Source organism: Lonchura striata, chromosome 12, assembly GCF_050655825.1.
Source record: "Lonchura striata isolate lonStrDom1 chromosome 12, ASM5065582v1, whole genome shotgun sequence".
NCBI lineage: Eukaryota > Metazoa > Chordata > Aves > Passeriformes > Estrildidae > Lonchura > Lonchura striata.
This window is the reverse complement of record NC_140714.1, coordinates 4,668,426-4,688,054: the sequence shown is the minus strand read 5'-3', so window position 1 is coordinate 4,688,054 and position 19,629 is coordinate 4,668,426. Positions and strand designations below refer to the sequence as shown.

Sequence of the window (19,629 nt, the reverse complement as noted above, 5' to 3'; positions counted from 1 at the left end):
CTGTGGGCAGTAATGCAATCATTAGTTCAAAAATTTTTCAATTTTAGTAGCTTTTATTACTTCAGCAAAACAGAAGCCAGCATATTAGCACAAACTGGTGTGGGACAAAAACACCAGGGGAAAAAACAAATAATGTTGTCAATAATTCAAAGGCTGTTTGTTGATTGCAATTCCTTTTGATTGGAATCAAAGGGAGGAGGGTGGCATTAATTTTACATTTTTTCATCATCAGCATCCATTATGTAATCTGCTCTGGGTCTGCCAGGATCCTGAGACATGACACTGCAACTTCTTGAAGATGATGAACTTGCTTGGAGTCCTCTAATTTCTCTTGGTTTTCCCCAGCTAGCCTTTTCTAACCAGAAGAGGCTGAGATGGGAAAGGAGCCTGACAGGGTCTGACAGGTACAGGGAGCCCTGTGGCAGATGTGGGGACACCAGGGGGTTCTGCAATCTTGCCAGGAGCCCAGCTTTGTTCTTAGCCAGCAGTGCTGCAAACTGTGCCATGTTTGTCACACCAGTGGCTGCAGGGATTACAGAATGAAACCACCACAAACATTTGGGCAGCAAGAGAAGACTTGCCAGCATGTCCTGAGGGTCCCAAGACAAAGGGCTGCCATACTGCCAGGAGACAGCCCCACAGTGCTCCACAGCAGAAATATTTACTGATCTGTGGCTTGTGATGGTGCCTCTAATCAGAGTGTGTCATTCCCTTAGACTGGGTGCAAAGGCTGGCAGATGAGCTTCTTTGTTTTCCTCTTTTGAATAAGAGAAAACAAGAACACAAAGAAGAAAAGAATGACCAGTGAAGGTGATAACCTATTTGAAATATTTTATATAGCATAGAAATTTTGCCTGGTGCCATATCATGGTCTATGAGCCAGCTACACCTGCTTGTGTCAGGGCTCCAGGCACAAGCAATGGTGGGATACCAGTGGCAAGGGCCATGGCAGTTACCAACTTGGATTAACTAAATAAATGAATAATCCTGCTCACTCTCCCTGAAAGAAGACCATTTGCTATGAACTACACTACTGGCACTCAGTGGTTTCACTTGTGAGCAATCCCTTCTTGAGTAATAATAGATTCCCATTCAAACAAAGCAATTGAAAAAGGCAAATCATGTCAGACGCCAATATTCTGCTTGTTCCACGCAGCTCTGGAGTGTATGCAGTGTCACAGGTGCTTCTGCATTCATCCTGTTCAAACTTCAGTTCTGCCCACTACCTTACTGGGGCAAACAGCTCAGGCCTGGGGCAGGACCATCAACTTGGGCTTGCAGCTCTTCCTCCAGCCCCATCTTGCAGTCCTTGACCCACAGCTTGTATGCTCTTTCCAGAGTCTCTTCACTGGTGTCATTGAATATGTCTGGAAGATAAGAGTTGTAGTTAGTGGGACGTGCAGAGGAGCTTTTCCTGCCTGTATACACTGACCGTGGCAGAGTCACTCCAGTTTGTGAGAGCCTTTTGTGTGTCGAGACTGAGCTTCATGGAAATGGTGTGAAAAGGAAAGAGATGCCAGAGATCACAACCCGGTTCCATGCATTGCTTCTGTGTTAGGGGTTGGTTGGCTTTTATTTTTAAATTTTATGAGTATTTCACCCTGATACTGATCAGATACTTAGTTTGCAAGTAATTAGTTCAGGGCAAATTAAAAAATTAAATTCTTTTTGCCAAGGATATTTAACAAATCTTTTCAAGTATAGCAGAGGAATTATTTTTCTCTTTTCCTCTTGCTGGTTTGTCTGCCAGAGGCACTGCATTTCCCTTTGCAAAATGAATTGGTTAATCGTAATGCAATTAATTAGAGCTCAGCCCTTAACGAAGTTCTGGGGCTTGTACACAGGAGGGATCCTCTCTCTCGATGGCTTCACCGAGACGTGACAAAAGAGCACAAGAAATGCACAACTGCAGACCGCGGGGCACATTTCCCAGGCTGTCCCCGTGGGGTCCCCCAGGCCGTACCTGCCACGCCGAGGCCGGTGGGCAGCGGCATCCTCGGCTGTCCCCCGCTGTGCTTGAGGCGCTCCCGCAGGGCTCTCTGGATCAGGGCCCAGCTGCAGCCGCTGTGCCAGACCGGCAGCTCCAGGCCCCGCATGCACTGCAGGATCTGCTCCTTCTCCTCGGCGCGCAGGAGCCCGCGCGCGTGGGCCACGTACGTCATGAATGCCATGTCGACGTTCACGGCTTCCCCGTGCATCAGCGACGGCAAAACCCTCTGCAGCACGGCAAAGGTGGGTGGCAGAGAAGGTTTGGGGTGGCAGATAGGAAACAAGTGGGGTTCATGTCTAAAAGCGTCCCTGTGAATCGACATTTGACTCACCGTGGTTGCTGGATGTTGGCATCTTGTGATTTATGGGTTGCTAGGATGATCTGTTTTGCACGTGATTAATCGCAGCTAAAATCTCCCGTAGGGATCTAGGATCTAATTTTCCTCCCATTTAAATCAGTGTTAGACAACCATGGGATGGAGGGATGGGCTCTGGATATTGGATAAGATGTAGGTGTCCCCCCTCATTCCTCAATGGCAATTTCTCCCCTGCAATACGGGCTATGGGCTCCATGCCTTTGTGCTCTTACAGGTCATGTTGGTGACTTCCAGTGGCTTCACTGGAATCTGGTTTATTTGAGCTTCAGTATGTGCCCAGTAAGAAGCAACAACTGGATCGAGGTCTGAATTGGAAATGGGTGGAGGTGTGGGGGAAATGGGGCAGGAGAAGGAGTCCCTTTGACACCAGGCTGGTGTGTTGGGTGACCTAGCATGTGCAAATCTGGAGTTTCAACTCCTTTTCACAAGGTTTTCGTGAAGCCTACTGAATAGCTTTATTTTATCTTTGAAGTGGATATTGCAATATAAAGTCTGTCACTCACCATTTCCAGCTCTGGGCTAATAAGGTGGCCAAAATCAACCAGTCTGTCCAGATCATCCTCCCAGAGGTTGGGAGCCAGCTCTTCCAGCATGGTTTCAATGGCAATCCTGGTAGTCTGCAGTGCAGCATCCCCGTGGTGAGCAAAGCTGTTGCAAGACTGGAACTTAGTGTCCAGTAGGTATTTTCCATGGCTCTTGAGCAGGTCAAACAGCCCTTTGTGTTTCATGAGGGCCATCTGGGACAAAGAAGGAGATTAATTAAGGGTAACTGTCTGATCCTTGTGTGTGCTGCTGGAAATGTGAGTGTTTCTGTAGATTGGACTGAAATAACATATTATATGTTATTTGGCTCCCCTGCTGCTGGGCAGCTCTGCCCATGCTGGGGGTTTGCTACGTGCTCCCATGTCCCTGCAGGTGGTTTGTAATGAGATTTGGTTGTTTTCGTGCCTGGAAGGAAACTTGGGACTGAATCATGGCCAATCCCTAGGACAGGGTCTGGGTGGTGGGGACCACCACCTTGGAGTTGCTCTTCGGGCAATAAAAGGAGGAAAAATACTGCAGTATAGAGAATAGGAGGGTTTAGAAGTGATGTCCTTGTTAGAAGTACATATTTTTTTCCTCCCTCTCTGACTCAGGCATTAGCCCCACCCCTGCAGTGGGGAATGGTGACCTGAGGGTTTCACAGGGCCTGCCAGAAACCTCCAGATATCCTGGGGATTTCTCACTGTGCAAGCACTGAAGAGTGATGTTGATGAACTCATCTCTAATACACTTTAATAGCTGAACTCCGCTTTATCAAAAGTTTCCAAAGCTCTCCAGACATAAAGCCATTTACTGTGCACTTTCCAGGTAATTTTAGAAGTAGAATTTGCCTCGCAGGAGATTGATTAACCACACTCGACATACCCACTGAGGTAGGTGCAAATGATCTTGCAGATTATTAATCCCCAGCAAAATGAGTCTCAGATTCTCTGCCAGGAGTTCATTACAGATTGCTATGGATCAGCCTCAATGGAAAGATAAGGCTTTTCTTCCCTGGTTTTGCTGTGTCTCCTGTGAGTTTCTGCTGTTTCTGGCTGTGAGTTTTGGAGTTTCCTCCACAGGGTTAGCACTGGACACTGAGTGTATGGGATCTTCTAACAAATTTAGCAGCTGTAAAAAATATGTATATAGACTCAATGAGAGTTAAATTTCCAATCCACCCTTCATGGCCCACCTTGATTCCTCTAAGTTGTTTATACAATGCCATGGCTGCTGGTGGACATTTTACTTTCCAATACTTAAAAGAAGCAAGAAAGATGAGGACAGACTTCTTAGGAGGGCCTGTTGTGCTGGAACAGGGATAGTGGTTTAAACTGAAAATAGACAGATTCAGGCTAGTTGTGAGGAAGAAATTTTTTACAATGGGGGGTAGTGAAACCCTGTAATGAATGTTCCAGGGACTGGTAGATGCCCCATTCAATACTCAGTAGGGGCTTTGAGCAACCTGACCTAGTGAAAGGTATCCCTGCTTATCACAGGGGGATTGGATTTGGTGACCTCCAAAGGTCCCTTCCAACCCAAACCATTGTATGACTTCAGTTTTGAAAACTGCATTTACAAAAGTTCATACCTTTAAAATTTCCCCGAGGCCATTGGAGATGTGCCGCCGAGGGATGCTCTGGATGAAGGATCTATCCAGGAAACTCGCCGCGGGCGGGGTGTAGCCCCCGAGCTTGTTCTTACACTGCAGAAAGTTCACCCCGTTCTTGGCCCCCACGCTGGCATCCACGTAGGAGAGGAGGGTGGTGGGGACCCGGATGTAGGGGGTGCGTCTCCTGTAGAGCGACGCGGCGAGGCCGACGATGTCCAGGCACACGCCCCCGCCGATGGCGATGATGGGCTCCGTCCGCCGGTCCAGGCTGAAGTTCTGGACCTCATGCAAGATGTTCAGCACCAAGTCCATGGATTTTGTTTCCTCAGTGGTTGGCAGGGCGAGGATTTTGTGCTGGACGTTGTTCTCTTCAAAGTACTCTCTGACTTTGGAGCCGTAAAGTTTGTCGACGACTTCGTCTATGACGATAAAGCGCCGCAGTTTCCTCTTGCTGGCCATGGCGAGCTCTATTTGCTGGGGGTCAGTGATGTGACCCCAGAGCAGAGTGGTGTTGGAGGGATCCAGAATGTTGTACGTTTCTACCACTTTGTAGCAAAAATAGATGGGAGCTTCAATTATCCAGGAAATCCCACCTTCGGAGATGCACTCACCTCTGGCAAGGATCAGAAAACGTGGTTTGAAATCACTGTATTTCTAGTTTGACCTTTGCATGTCTGAACTAGTTTAAGGATATTGCTGGGAGATAAAGAATGTGGAGTCTCTTGCCCATGCACTGCAGAAACATGGAGCTATGAGGGTGGGTTACCTCCCTGGGCATCAGGACTCAGCAATTTTATTCATGGAGAAGCTCTCTGAGGTCTTAGTGAAGAGTTAAATGCCTGAATTCCTACATAGCATTAAAAAGATACAGTCCAGAAGGGCTGGGACATGCTTTTCATGCTAGAAGTGAAAAACCTAAAACGAATGAGCCAGCCCAATCATTTCAGCTTTCAGAAGGGGAAGAGCAGAGGTTGCCAAAATTTTCCACATTTATGGAACAAGCATCCTCTGGTGGTGTATCTGGATGGTAGGAGTTAATTTATTCCTGGCTGTCTATACACAGCCACACAACTCCATTCAGACCAATGCTTCTACAATGTTTTAGTTGAACTACCAGATCTCTACCTCAAAATAGGTGTGATAGAAATAGGAAGTGCTTGTGAAGAGGGAAAGAAAATGATTTGGAGGCTGGGAAATATTTCCATGCTGGAGTTTTCAAGGGTAAAAGCCAAAATTAGTTATCTATCTAAACGAATGAAAAACAGCCCTACAACCCCTTCCTTCTGTGGGATGGGCAAACCAGGGACAAAACAAATTGGGAATCAAGAAAGAAAAAAAATTAAAACAGGCAGAACGAAATAGCAAAATGTCTTTTATGTAAGACTATTTCTTGAGCTGCATTTTGGTAAAAAATTAGTTTCTGTGATATTCATTAGATAATCAGATTTCCCTACATGCCCAATTTCTTTTCACATTCCTGAACATTAACTTAAAGGTCAAATAGATGCTTCTCTGCTTTCTTTACCAAGTTGTCTCTAAGTCTTAAATTCTTAAAGTCTCTAAGCCCTTAAACTCCATAGCTGTTAAAGAAAACCGGTGAGGATTTACACCTTCCAGAAAATTTATTCTGGGCTTTTCAAATACAGTATCAGAAAAAACATTGTTGTGTACATTTTAATGCACCATCTTATAGCTGTACTTAACTCCATGTGCGTTCATCGCTGGTGTGTGACCCTTCTAAGAGACAGGATGGTTTGGAATATTACTTGGTGGAATCAACTTCGGGTGCTGGATGCTACAACCAGCACTCATTGCAACCCCTCTGCTGTACAAAAAATCAGAGGGATTTTGGGGCTGAACATGCCCTTGTGGGAGCATATGTCAGCTGAGGATTTTCCTGCGTGCTCTTGGGCCCTAGGTTCATCCCTCCTATTGACTGAGGTCCAGCAGGCTGATTTTGGATCTGCTACAGTCCTGCTCCACCAGCTGCAGCTCTGCAGCTCCTGTGCAGCCACTGCCAGCGCTGGTGAAGGTCCCTCTGACCTGGCTGAGAAACAGGATAGACTTGTGCCATTAAAATCTGAGTATGACAAAGGCTGGAAAACTTCTGACATGCAGAAGAGAGTGGTATTAAAAAAGGTTTGCATTATGAATGAAGCTCCATTTACTGTGAAAAGGAGTATGCTGTAATTAAAAGATAATTAACTGGAGAGATGCACTATCACCAAAGAGCTGTGTGTATCCCTGGGGGAAGGTTTTGTCTTTGCTCTATCTGAAGCAGCATTAGGTGACTTCTGCAGTTTGAGGGATGTGTTAAGGGTTTTGCTTCTGTCAGTGGCAGTTTATTTTTCCCACCTACTCATTTCATTTGTCTACAACCACCTCTATAAACCCATCTGTCTCCCATGCCTCAGCGTGAGATTTTGAACACACAGATTGAAGTTTCACAGAACGGGAGAAAAAGAGCCCAAGTGCAGCATGCAGATGTCTCTGTGTAAATTTTTCAGGAGTTTAAAGAAAATTCCTCTCTACAAAAATGGAGGCTGCTGATAAAATTCCCTTTGTAACTCCGAGCTGTGTCAAGGAGCACTGCATCTGCCTTTGCTGCCATACTGGCCACGTTCCCAAGACATGTTCACAGCTTTGTACACATAGGTCAGGTTGGATGGGGCTTGGAGAACCCTGCTCTAGTGGAAAGTGTCCCTGCCCATTGCAGGGTTTGGATTAGATGACCTTTAAAGATCCCTTCCTGAACTATTCTGTAATTCTGTAAATCTGTCATTGCAGGTTGAAGCCGCCATGGCACCCAAGATGGTTTTTCCATCCCACCAAGAAAAATGACCAGTTTGGCCGGCCAGAACAACACAGGCTCCTTCCTGTACTCACATTTTTGCCTCAGAGAGAGTGATCTCATCCTCGTCGCTGGAAAGGGCTTCTCCTTTCTTGATGCGGCACCACGTGCTCCTGACTCGCACCAGCTGGAAATCCGTCTGCCGGGGCTCCTGGGGCATGGTGGCTCCTGGGACTGCTGCAGCACACGCCTCTTCTGTCACCAGCATGCTTCCAGAAGGTGAAATCTCCCTAGCCAGAGATCTCCCATCACTGGGTGCCTTTGAGGTGCTTTTTAAAGGCTGCAGGGTGACCAGGCATCAGGAGGGGAGGTCTCCTCTCCATGTGAGAGACTAATTACAAAACTGAGATTACCTAATCTGGGATGCACGTTAGGGGTGGCAGGAATGTTTGAAGACACGTGCGACTACCAGGATGGGGTTGTGTAATCAGCTGGTTTTATAATGCTTAAGGTGTACAATAGGAGTGAATACATTAACTTCCAACATGATGCCCTACAGCAAATTTAAAGTTATGAAAGGTAGTTTGTGTGATTCTTCACATCATTCAGGAACCTTCTTTGCTGAGCAGAGTCTCTGATCTGGCTGCAGCTCTGAGCTGCTCTTATGGGATGAGACAGGAGCAGAAGCATGGGGATCAATACCAGCTGGTTAAACCTCTTTTGAGTTCACATCCCTGGGATTCTCTTGGATTGAGGAACAAAACTATATTTATATAATATATATTTTAACTTTTATGGTGGGTTTAAAAAAATTATCAGAGAGCATTTATCTCCTGAAGGGCTCTTTGGGGCATGAGCTGGGTTTTGATCCCCACGTGACTGGGAGATGCACAATTCACTTTTGCATGTGATCTTCTAGCTGGGTCTTTTGGAGGGCCCCAGGCTCAGGTTGCCACACAAAATATTCCTTTGGCATACAGCTCTGTGTGCTGAGCACACTGGTGAAATCTTCCTTTGATTCCACCAGCAGTGCCTGAAGGCACAAACCTGTCTTTGCCACCTTCTCAGCCGTGTTTCTGAAAGCTGTCCTTGTTCAGAAACAAAGATCAAGAAAACCAAAATCAGATGTAAAAGCAGAGGCAGGAAAAAATTAATCTTAAAGAAGCCATTGGACAACATTGTGTCATTGCTTTGAAGGCTTAATTGCAGCCAAACTCACTTTGGAACCTTCACCTATCTCAAAATTAACGTTGAGAAAGAGCTGCAAGATAAATCTCCAAAGCCATGTAGCCCTACTCCAAGAAATGCCTAACTCCTGACTCCAGTCCTCACTGCTGGCTTCATCTCCAGATGGCAAAGTGCTTTTTAAAGAGGACAGGCTGTTAACCCCATTTTGGAGAAGAAGAAAATTAGAGTCTTAGAAGTGAAACAACTTTCCCAAAGTCACCTTAAATCTAGTGCATGTGGATTAGATGGCACACTAAATCTTGTAGTCTGTTTACCAAATGCTTATCTGAAATTTTAACTCCCAATCTAAGTGCAATTTTACTGCTTTCTGCAGGAACTGCAATTCTAATGCAGTTTGCTGTTTACTAAATCATAAAATAGAAATACCTTAGGCATGCCAGGATGTCTGTTTTTTCATCTTTTTTATTTGTTTTAATTAATAACAATACAATCAGCACTGAGATTTCTTTTATTTGCTTTTCTTTTACTCTTTCATCATGTGCATTTACTTATTTTCATTTATACTTCCCTATTCTATTCTGGGGACACTGAAATATCTTCTGTTACATTTGAGAAGTTGACAAATTAACTTTTCATAGTCCAGCTGCTTGCCAGCACCAAAGACTGCCACATGTCTGTACCTTCCATCTTGTAGAGGGGCTGCCAAGAGCCCTGTGTGAGCTCCCCCAGCCTGTTTGCCTCCTCTGCCCAGCCCGTGGCTCTCTCTGCACTCTTTGCAGGTACATTGAGTCAGTCCTGGAGTGAATGAAGCCGGGGTGATGCATCCCAGAGGTAACAGGTGGTTATGGGGGAGTCCATATTTCCTCATTACCTTCAGTTTGTGTTTCATCTGAACACAAAGGAGATGGCCAGCCTGCTGGAACTCAAAATGTCCCTCAGACATTTTTGGAGGTTCCAGGCCCTGGTCAGAAGCATTTGAGACCCTGGCAGGCAGCTGGAAACAGCTGTAATTTTGGGTTTGAGCCATGGAATGATTTACCAACTTTGCAGGAAGAACAAGAAGTCACAACAGTTTAGATGTTATAGTAAAAGTAGTTACAAAGTAGGGGGAAGAATTTTTTAGTATTGTACAGGGGGCTTTTAACCCCTGTACAGGGAGGTTTTTACTTTGTACATAGGGGTCAGAGGTTTTAAGATGGAGGGATTTGGCCCTGCCCTGTCCTCCCTCTTTCTCCTTCCTTACCTCCATGTTCTTGGTGATGTTGGCACTCACAGATTGGTTTAGAGTAGAAAGGCACCATTTAATATAGGTAATAGGCATTAGGGAAAACTGTAAACATTTAACACGTAATGTACCATATAAAAAGACAGCAGCAGCCCTGGGTGGGGAGAAGAAGCAGTCGGGGTCAGAGAGGATGTCAGGGTGTGTGTGTGCCTCTGCCTGAGCTGTGAGCAAACCACAGCAGCCCCAGAAGAAAATCTTTTAGATAACTTGCAATAAACTGCCTTGAGACGGAACAACAGAGACTGCTGAGCCTTTCTTTGGAAGCTCGGGTTGGAGGAGAGACTTTTCCACCACATGGAAGCCCTTAACCAGGCCTGGGTTCCATCACCAGCCCACCTCAGCTCCATCACACGCTCATTAAGGACTTTGCTTTAATTCCTCACCAAGCCATTCTGCCCAGCCCTGCTGCAGGCCACCTCAGGCTTTTGGATGCCTCGGATGTTCCCACTGCTTGCTCCTGATGCCTCCCACAGTCAGTCCGTTCCTGGGACCCTTTCTTGGGGTGCAGATGAGCTGGTACCTGCCCCAGCCTGTGCAGAGACCTGGCCCCCAGAGCAGGGTTATTCCAGTGTGTGGCTGTGCAGGGCAGTGGTGACCTTGTGGCTAAGGACTACTTGTAGATAATCTGGGGTTCAGAGTCCTGGGACACTTTTGGCCCCATACCTGGTGGTTGAGCTGGGGCATGTCTGTGATATGTAACTCGAAGGTTATGAAACTGTCAATTATTTTCTTGAGAGCCAGCAGCTTCCCAAGGTCAGGATGGGAACTTACGCTTATGTAAGGCAAAGGCATTGAAAGTCGGCTCTTTTGTTGTGCCTTTTTCGTTTCAGATGCTGTTGGATCTCACCTGCTCCTGTGCTCTGGGTGGGACAGGCAGGTGCAGCCCCAGCCTGGAGCCATCCTCCCCACACAGCCTCTCCCCAGGGCTGGGGCTCTGCCCTTGTGACTGAGGGAGGAGACTTTGTCCCCTCACTGGGCACCCGAGCACCGACCTCCTGCTCTGCAGAGGCAGCAAAGCCACCACAGCATCCTCCAAGGCCAGGGGACAAGAAGGAACATGCACAGCCCTCCAGGTAAACTCCCTGTGTGGGGTGGGGAGCTCCAGGAGAGTGGTGTGGCAGGAGGGGACACCGTGTGATGCCCTGGTCCTGGGTCCCCACCTTCCCTATGGAGAGGGCACCTGCAGGCTCTGTGGCTTGGCAGCAAGGAGCAGAGGGTGGGCTTGTCAGGGAGAGGAGAGAGGCTCAGCACAGGAGATGGGTTTGCAGGGACCAGGAGTGGAGGGAGTGGGACAATCCCAGGAGAAAGGAATGGTGGGGTGGTGGATGTTTGCAGTGTCAAGAGAGCTTTGACTGTGACTAATTTCTGATAGATTGTCATGCTTGTTTCGTAGATAATTTCTCTCCCTAATAGAGCACTGGGGTGATTCAGCTTTTCAACTTACTTTCTAGCAGTAGAACCTGTAGAAAATGCATCAGCTAGTGTATATTCTCCTTGTTTTCCCCTGAAGTTCAGTGAGAGTTTAGATCCCTGGTTCCTGCTATGAGCAGCAGCATCCCCTCTCTGGCTGCTTCCTCCCGCTCTTCCTCCTCACGCTCCCACTCCATCCCTAAGCTCCTGCCTGTCCCAGGCCATCACTGCTGGTTTTGCTGAGAGCTCGGGCACTGTGGAGGCTAAGGCTGAGCAGGCTGAGCTCTGCTGGGACATGCCCCCTGCAATGTCTGATGGCCACTCTGGGGGCTTGGCCACACTGCCCATGATGTGCCCTGTGCTGGGACTGTGTTTACACTCTAGGGCACAGAGGTGAGGGTTGGGATAAGCTGTTGTCAGCACCTGAGGTACCTTGGTGAATGCGATGGCTGGAGCTATTTGGGATGGTTTTAGCAGACTGGATTTCCAAGTGCTTAGCACCGAGCAGCTCCTGCCAAAGCACTTGGCACAGGACCACCAAACAGTCTGGCAGCAAAGTGTTCAGGTGGATCAGGCTCAGTGCTCTGCCCTGCCTGGGGAGGGGGGCTCTTCTTGAAGGTATTGCTGGGGCTGCAAAACAGATCTAGAGCCTGGAAGGTGAAATTAGGATAGCCCTAAAATGGGAACCAAAGATTTGGTCTTTTTGGTCTTGTGTCTTTGCTTTGTTTTCGCCAAATCCAGACTGTCTTCTTCGCTTTGTGCCTCCTTCGGGGTGGCCCCCTGCAAACAGTAAAGTGTTCTCCTCTTTTCCCCACCTAAAAAGTGCCATCTGAGCACAAACTGCAGAGTTTAATTGTGATTCTGGAGCAGCAGGTCCCTCCATGGCACTGCACTGCCTGTCTGCTCAGGGGACACTGATGTCCCACACGTACTACCTTGCAATCCTAACTCCTGACTTTGATGTGAATCAAAAGTTCCTGATTTCAAACAGAGTAGAAGCTGCAATTTATTGTTCAGCTTAGTTGCAAAACAGGGTGGCTGTGCTCTCAGCACCTGCCCAGGAAGGTGCTGGGAACCATTCTGCTGTCAAGAATGGTGCATTTTAAGAATTGCCACTTTATCTTTCTTTATGAAGCTGCTGGAGACTTAAAGCAGCCCTTTCCTTCTCTTCCATGGTAGGGCTATTTTCAGCATTTTCTTCCTCTGAGCGAGCTGTTTATCTTTTCTCCCATTGATGATTATGCACAACTAGATGGGAAATGGAAATGTCTGTGCATACACAGAGCCATAGGGACACAATCAGGAAATCTGATTTAGTGCTTAATATACTCCAGCAGTTTTCTGGGATTATGTAAAACCACGCACTGAAATGAAGCATTTTTCCTGGAATAACCTTAATAAAAAGTAGTTACATAAAATAAAGTTTAGCTCACCTTAGTGCTCAGAGCCTTGGGCCGGGCAGCCAGCTCTGAGCTCTGCTCTGACTTGTCTGGTGCTTGCATAAATGAGGACAATTCTGACCTCTGCTGTTGGTCCAAAGCATCACCAAGCTGCAAAAAATGCAGCACTTCCTGCAAAGGTTGTGTAATCTTGGATGGAGAGTTGCTCCTGGCATGCCCTGCCTGCAGCATCTCTTGGCTCTCACGTTTGGTGTTATAACACAGCTTACAAAACAGCTGGGGTTAAGTCTTGTTTCCTCCCCTTTGTGTGACAGGCAATCCCTGTCTGTTACTTATCCAGAAGCAGAACATGATTGTTACTAAAAGCCGACATGGATTATAAACATGTTTTTACCCCTAAATTAGCAAAAAGCCTGAGTGCTTGGCAGGGAGGATGAGTAGATCCCAACCTCCAGCACTCTCCAGCTGAGCAGTGGGAGCCCGGGGATGCTCCCTCATGTAGAAAATGCTGCAGGAAGAACATGTGTCCTCTTCACTTGAAGTGTAGCTGGGCTGAGGTCAGCAAACCAGCATGGGTTGGGAAAGGGGTGGTTATTCCTGCAGTTGCAATTATTTATAAAACTGCTGGAAGAGATAAAAGCTTCCCTTGATGGCTAGAGATTGGGATGAGATGTAAATCCTGCCATCGTATCACAGAATCACTGAATTGAGTTTGACACTGAATGGGCCGGTTTGACAAGATCTTAATGCTCATCACATTCCATCCCCCTGCCATGGCAGGGACACTTTATCCCAGGGTGCTCAAAGCCCTGTCCAGCCTGGCCTTGGACACTTTGAGGGATCCAGAGGCAGCCACGACTTCTCTGGGCACCCTGTGTCTCATCATCCTCTCAGAGTAGAATTTCTTCATAATAGTTATCTAAACCTACCCTCTTTCTGCCTGAAGCCATTCCCCCTTGTCCTGCTACTTCATGCCTTGTAAATGGTCTCTCTTCATCCTGCTTGTAGGCTCCCTTCAGGTACTGGAAAGCCACAGAAGTAAAAGAGATGGTTTTTTTTCACTCACTCCGTGTAGTTCTCTGCAGCTTTTCTATCACAGGCAATAAAACCCTGCCAGGGGCAATCTGCTCCACCCCAGCCTCTTGGCCTGTGTCTCCAGGTGCTTTCATAACCCAGCATGTGCTCTTACACTTGAGGAGTGGGGGAGTTCCTCAGAACCTTGCCTCACCCCCTGAGCCACGGCTTGCTGTGATCCATGGTGGATTGGTGCCTTAAGGGTTTTCTGGGATCTCAGGGCAGGTTCAGTGCCATGGGCAGCATTGCTTTGGCTCCCAGAGCAAGGTGATCTGGTTCTTGGAGGTGTTTCCACAGCCTGTGACACGCTGTCACGTTGTGTGGTGCACAGCAGCCTGCCTGGCACAGACACAGCTTGGGGACTTTTACATCCCATGGACACACAGATCCTTCTTTTTACAAAGCTTCCCCCACTGCCTGCATCTCCTGCCTGGTTTGGCAAGAGCAGTGTTGGAAGCATTCTGTTTTCTCCAAGGAAAATCAGACCTGGAGGAGCAGGGTTTATATGGAGTTGTTTGGTGTTTGATGTTTTGTCTTGGAGCTTTAAAAGCAAAATTCATGTGTTTGAAACATTCTTATTCTTGATCAGCTCTGAGGGGAAAAAAGGGAGAATGCATGCAGCAAAAATCTATTAGAAGTATAAGATGTTTTCAGTTTGAAAAGGTTTTTGTGATTGTTCTCATAGCCCATCAAAACCCTGTAATTTGTATTGAAAATAAAAACACACCTGTGTTTATGTACTTTAAACTCCACTTCCACTGATTGAGTAGTTACAAAATCATTATTCTTCCTTTTAATTTCCATTTCAGAAACTGTGGCTGGGCACATTGCTGAGCACCTTCTCAAAGCCAAAGAAATAGCCCTCAGTGACTCTCGTGTACCCGAACAGCTCAGGAATTACTTACAAAAAGCTCTTGATGTTGCTCTTGGACTAGACCCTTACCTGGATGCAATGTCAACTTCCAAGAGGTACAGATTCTCCTTTGCAACCTGGTGCTTTTGTCTGTGATGGGATGAATGTGTTGTTGGATTTTCTGTCCAGAACATGCCAGAAACGTGGGGGACAGCAGCAGGAGGTGTGACACTTTTCTATTGGTTTAAGGTAGAGACACACTGTCTAACATAAATGATAGACTTTGGCAAGTTATTGTAAACACAGTGCACGTAGTTTTTAGTATAAAACGTAAACACCATCCTGGAGGGCAGACAGAATGCCATGGATGAGATGCTAGATGGAGCTTAGCAGGTCAGAGAAAGAATGTTATAGATAAGAAAAAATAAACAACCTTGAGAAGCCAACCCTGTGCATTCCGACTTCTTCTTTGGCTGCACAGGCTGGGAGAAAAAGACTTTTACATTCTTGGGGTCACCTCAACACCTGGACCCTGAGAGAGGTGGAATGAGACTGAAGTGCACCCAAACATTTATCAAAGTGTGCATGAACGTGTATGTGAGCCCACAGCCTGCAGGAAAGGAGGTGACAGCAAAAAGCTTTAAGGGTAAATTTTTGGAGATATTCTCCCAACTGATTGCTGACTGCAGCAGTGTCTGAGCTGGAGCATATCCTGGGGAATGCCAGCCTCCACACAGTGCTTGCTGGAAGGCTCAGAGTGAGCCCCTGGATCCAGCTGGGATAAATTAGGAGTGAAGAAAACCTGCACCTCTGGATCCACCCTCTAATAACAGCCTTTATATATGGCTTTTATCTCCAAGCACTCAACAAACATTAATTAATCTGCTAACTAAATTACTCTGGTAACTAAACTAATTAATTAAACTAATTTAAGGTATCATTAATTCAGAAGTCCAACTGATACCCTCATTATTCTTTTTTGAGCTACAGTATATTACCCAGCCATGTGGGGTCTGCTAAACAATTCCCATTAATCAGTGTACATTTTGATATGTGGAAAAAGCCAGTTCTGTCTAAAATTGACAATGTGTAAACTGTTCCAGGCTGTGGATTATGGGAAGGCTGAACATTCTCTCTGTTGCTGAAATAATAGCTGATAGTTGTTTGACTTACACTTGCTGTAGGATAATAGCTATACATTATCTTATTAAAGTTGTTAAAGCATTTGTGAGGGGCAGAAAAGAGGTTATATGAAATGTTCTACTCTTTAAGTCTTGGATTATCTGACTGTGGCTGACACGGGTTATGAATTCTTTCTCATTTTACTGAGGAGTGGAGGGGGGCAGCTGAAGGAAAAAAAAACACTGAAATGGCTCTAAATTCTGGCCTGAAGAATGATCACCATCCATTTCTGGTGGTTACTTTCTTCAGAGAGGGTAATCTAACCTGTCTGGAGGCTATGGACTTCTTCCAGTCCTCTATTGCCTTCCCCATGTAATAGGTATCATCTCACTTCATCCAGAGACATTGTCACAGGCCTGGCTTCTGTGAAATAGCATCTGGAGGCACCCTGCTTTTCTGAGCACTTTGTGAGGAAAAACATTTTTTTCCCCTGCCTTGTAAGAGAAATTTAGATTTTATATCTTTCCCTCTATTCTGCAAAGAAACCTTATTTTTGGCTGGGACAAAACTAATAATTGTAGAACTGAACAAAACCTGGCCAAGGTAACTGGAGTAATTCACTCCAAAGCAGCAGATAGACAGAGACCTGTCTGGGACCAGCTGAAAATGGGAAAGGTTTGGGGTTGAACAGTGGGGAATTCTTTCCTTTAACCCCATGGTCCCTCCTTCCCAAGCCCCTATGAGTGGGGTGGCTGCCAGCACTGAGCTGTGCTTGTTGCCAAACTAGGTTCTCTTAGGACTGGAATTTAGGATACTTGTGATGCTTCTGGGCTAATTTTTCATGGTCATGCACAGACAGAGGTTTCCAGGAGTTCCCTCTTGGTTGTTGCTTTTTATGCTGAACGCTCAGATTTTGGTTGTTATCATAATATTGAAATTTCTTTTTTTTCCAGAAAAACTTCATCTGAAGACATCCCAGGGGATGCTGAAGGAGCTGAAAGCAGAGTCAGGCTGCAGGAAACATGTGCCTCTGGCTCTTTGAATGGCAAGTTGTTCAACCAGGAGGGTAAAATTGCACCAGATTGGTGTAAAATCTGTCACTGAAGTTGAAGCTATCATCCTCTACTTTGTCTTGAGTAAGGGGAGGATGAATGCCGTGGAAATACTCAGAAAATGTGGGAAATTACTTTTTAAGAAGTATATGAGCTATTTGTGGGCTTTGATGTCCTTTGGCATGAGTTTTCCTGTACCCTGCCTTCCATGCCCTTGTATTCACTCACATGTGCCCACACAAGTGCTTTAATTCACAGTGAATAATTAAAGTGAATCCCTTGGTAAAGAGATCATCACCCTTCCTGGAAGGGGAAGGGATGGAAAAATGCTTCTGATTTGGGTTTGGGATGTCTGATGGGGGTTTATATGCTTTTTATGATGGAGGTGGCTGTGGCCAAGCCCTGCACCTTTACAAGTAGAAACACCCAGGCTTATATCTCTTATAAAGCCTATTACACTAAATTTATTCCCAGATTCATTCTTCCCAGATGTTCTCATCTTTGGAGTAATATATCATCCCAGTGAAATACTCTTATAATCTATTACACTAATACATTGTTCGAAGGACACCACTGATGATAAATTTCTTAAATGATGGTGCTGTCTAGGGATAATGACTCTAAGAGCAAATGCAAGGTAATGTAGTGATTTTTTTTTTTTTTATGCTGGATTCCAGAAAGAATATGGAGCCATCTCAAAGCCATTTTCATATGGGGGGAATGTTAAAATATGCAATATTTCAAGCACTATTTAACAAGAAGTTGAACAATAGCAGCATTGATGATAACGGTTCTACATTTAAAATCAGTCCTTTTATTCTGTTGTCTTTTAGCTGCATTTTTAGATGAAATTTTGTCAGATTCTGTGGTTAAACCTTTATTTGAGTGTTTTAAGATTAGGGTGTTTTTTTTAAAGATCACTTAAAAGGCATGTCAAATTTTCATTGTGAACAAAGTATAGTCTTTCTCATGGTTTTATTTTCAAATTTTCCTTCTTGTCTTTCCACAGGCCAAATTTTTAGGATGTTTGTCCATATGATGAGAGCCAGGAAGATTTTATTAATTGGCAAGCTTAAAGGTTACAGTATCCTTGCTATTGCAGAGGAATTGCCAAACAATGGCAAAATCTTTGCCTGTGCAGAAACGCCGTATCTCGGAGTGAACAGCCAGGAAGCATTTGATTATTCCTCAGATGGCAAAAAGATAAGCATGCAAGTGGGACCAATTGCAGACACCTTGGAGGTAAAATCAGCTGGAAAGGGAGTTTGGGATTTCTTGTGAAGAGCACGTTAAAGAATTTCAGGCAGGTCTTATTCCCTGCCCACATGATGCTTTGGTTTGCTTGCAAATGTGTAAACACACTCTTGCACTGAGGGTATTTCTTATTTCCAGTGTACGATGGGGCAGCTCTGTCACACAAGAGTTTTTCTCCCTTTTAACTAAAATCCTGCAGCTTTTTGATCAGAGGAATCACAGGCTCTCAATGCAGGTCTGTAGGCTTCAATGGCAGTTTAACTCAACAAGGGTTGCCTTTGTTTCGGGCCCCTAATTCCAAATATAACAAACAGGAAGAATGGATCTGTGCCCTGCTGAGCCAACTTTTGAGAAGGACAGCTTGCTCCCAACGTTCACAAGAGCTGGGAAACTCCTGGAGAAGTTTGTAATTCTGCCAAAACCTCTCACCCTTTTTCCCCACAGCAAACTCTTAGACGAGTCAGGCCCCAATTTCTCACTTCCAGAGCAATGTGATTAGCCTCAGACTTCTTTCATTCTGTACTTGTTTCATTCTGACTGCTAACTTTGTCCCAAGAAAGAGAAATCTTATGATTGCTGGCAGCTCACATTTAATTCCAGTTTATGGATCTCCAGGATGCTGCTGTGGGTCCAGCAGGAGACAGGTGGTGCCCATACCAGGTTTATTAAAAAGCCTTTCTATTATTAATACAAATCAATTTGATCAGATTTCATTTTCAATCAGAATGTGTCAGTGTGAGCTTGATTGTAACTTTATTTGCATTAGCAGGTACTATATTTATTTCTAAAATGAAATGGCCAGGAGCTTTCTGACCTCTGGTTTTCATGACCTCCGAGTTTGATAAAAAAGAAACAAAGAGCTTTGCAAGTATACAAAAAACCGAAATGTTACAGATCACCTGCAATGTGCAGCATTTAAAATCCCAGCTCCCTGCAGTGAGTGTGAAATTAATTGAATTGCTGTTGCTCTCTAGTGCCCATTCTGTGCAACTGACTTACTGTGACTGAATTAAAATATCTAGAGGCAGGCAGAGTACATGCTGTGTAGAGATTAAAGAAGGGAGCAGAGACATGAAAATTAAATCCTTAAAACAGAATGTTGCAATTGATTTTATATCCTCCAATTGCAACATGAAGGCACATCCTGACCCCAGTTCTGCAGGTGCTCAGAACTTCAAATACCTCTTGGAGCTGTTGGGAACAGAGATGCTCGTGTTTGGCAGGAGAGCTCCCAGCATGGGGACACCTTTCTGTGCAGGATTTCTGCACTGGGCTCTGAACTTTTGCTATTCAGTGTGGCAGACGTTTTGTCATCAGTATCAGGACAATCAGGGCTGTCCTACAGGTTTAATCCACAATGGCTGTAAATGCTGGAACAATGAATTCCGTGGCCTCTCTGGTGCATTTTGGGATTCTTGAGGTTTGCTCAGCTGGAGTGTGGCAGCTGCGTGGGATGCCTGGGGATGTGGAAGAGACTCAGCTGTGGACAGCGTGCTGCCTTTTCCCTCCCAGATGACCAGTGTGGGTTGGAGACTGAGCAGCTTCCTTTGCTGCCTCGTGGGCAGCTGAGAGGCAGGAGGACAAGGCAGCCACAGGCAGGAGATGGGTGAGGGTGGCACAGCAGGGCTCTCACAGCTCAGCCTCACAGAGGGACAGAACATTTCAGTCCCTCGTGGTCTGTGGGGAGGCTGGTCTGGAGC

The 19,629-nt window shown here is 45.7% G+C and overlaps 2 protein-coding genes across 2 annotated transcripts in view; one reads left to right on the top strand and one right to left on the bottom strand.

Annotated features, from left to right (window-relative positions):
• Positions 1-33: 33 nt before the first annotated feature.
• On the bottom strand, positions 34-10,715 carry LOC110482179 (uncharacterized). The gene is made up of 5 exons (XM_021551243.4): positions 7,387-10,715; positions 4,480-5,113; positions 2,870-3,103; positions 1,964-2,216; positions 34-1,367 (listed from the first exon to the last, which is right to left on the bottom strand). Exons 1-5 carry the CDS (start codon positions 7,557-7,559, stop codon positions 1,228-1,230), a joined length of 1,434 nt encoding a protein of 477 aa, XP_021406918.4. The 5' UTR covers positions 7,560-10,715; the 3' UTR covers positions 34-1,227.
• The window catches only part of LOC110482174 (uncharacterized), a 34,769-nt gene continuing 25,838 nt past the window's right edge, over positions 10,699-19,629 (top strand). The window contains exons 1-4 of the mRNA XM_085590303.1: positions 10,699-10,837; positions 14,458-14,617; positions 16,577-16,668; positions 17,685-17,917. Coding sequence (XP_085446429.1) covers positions 10,822-10,837; positions 14,458-14,617; positions 16,577-16,668; positions 17,685-17,917 — 501 coding nt within the window. The 5' untranslated portion in view covers positions 10,699-10,821. The remainder of the gene's footprint in view (positions 10,838-14,457; positions 14,618-16,576; positions 16,669-17,684; positions 17,918-19,629) is intronic.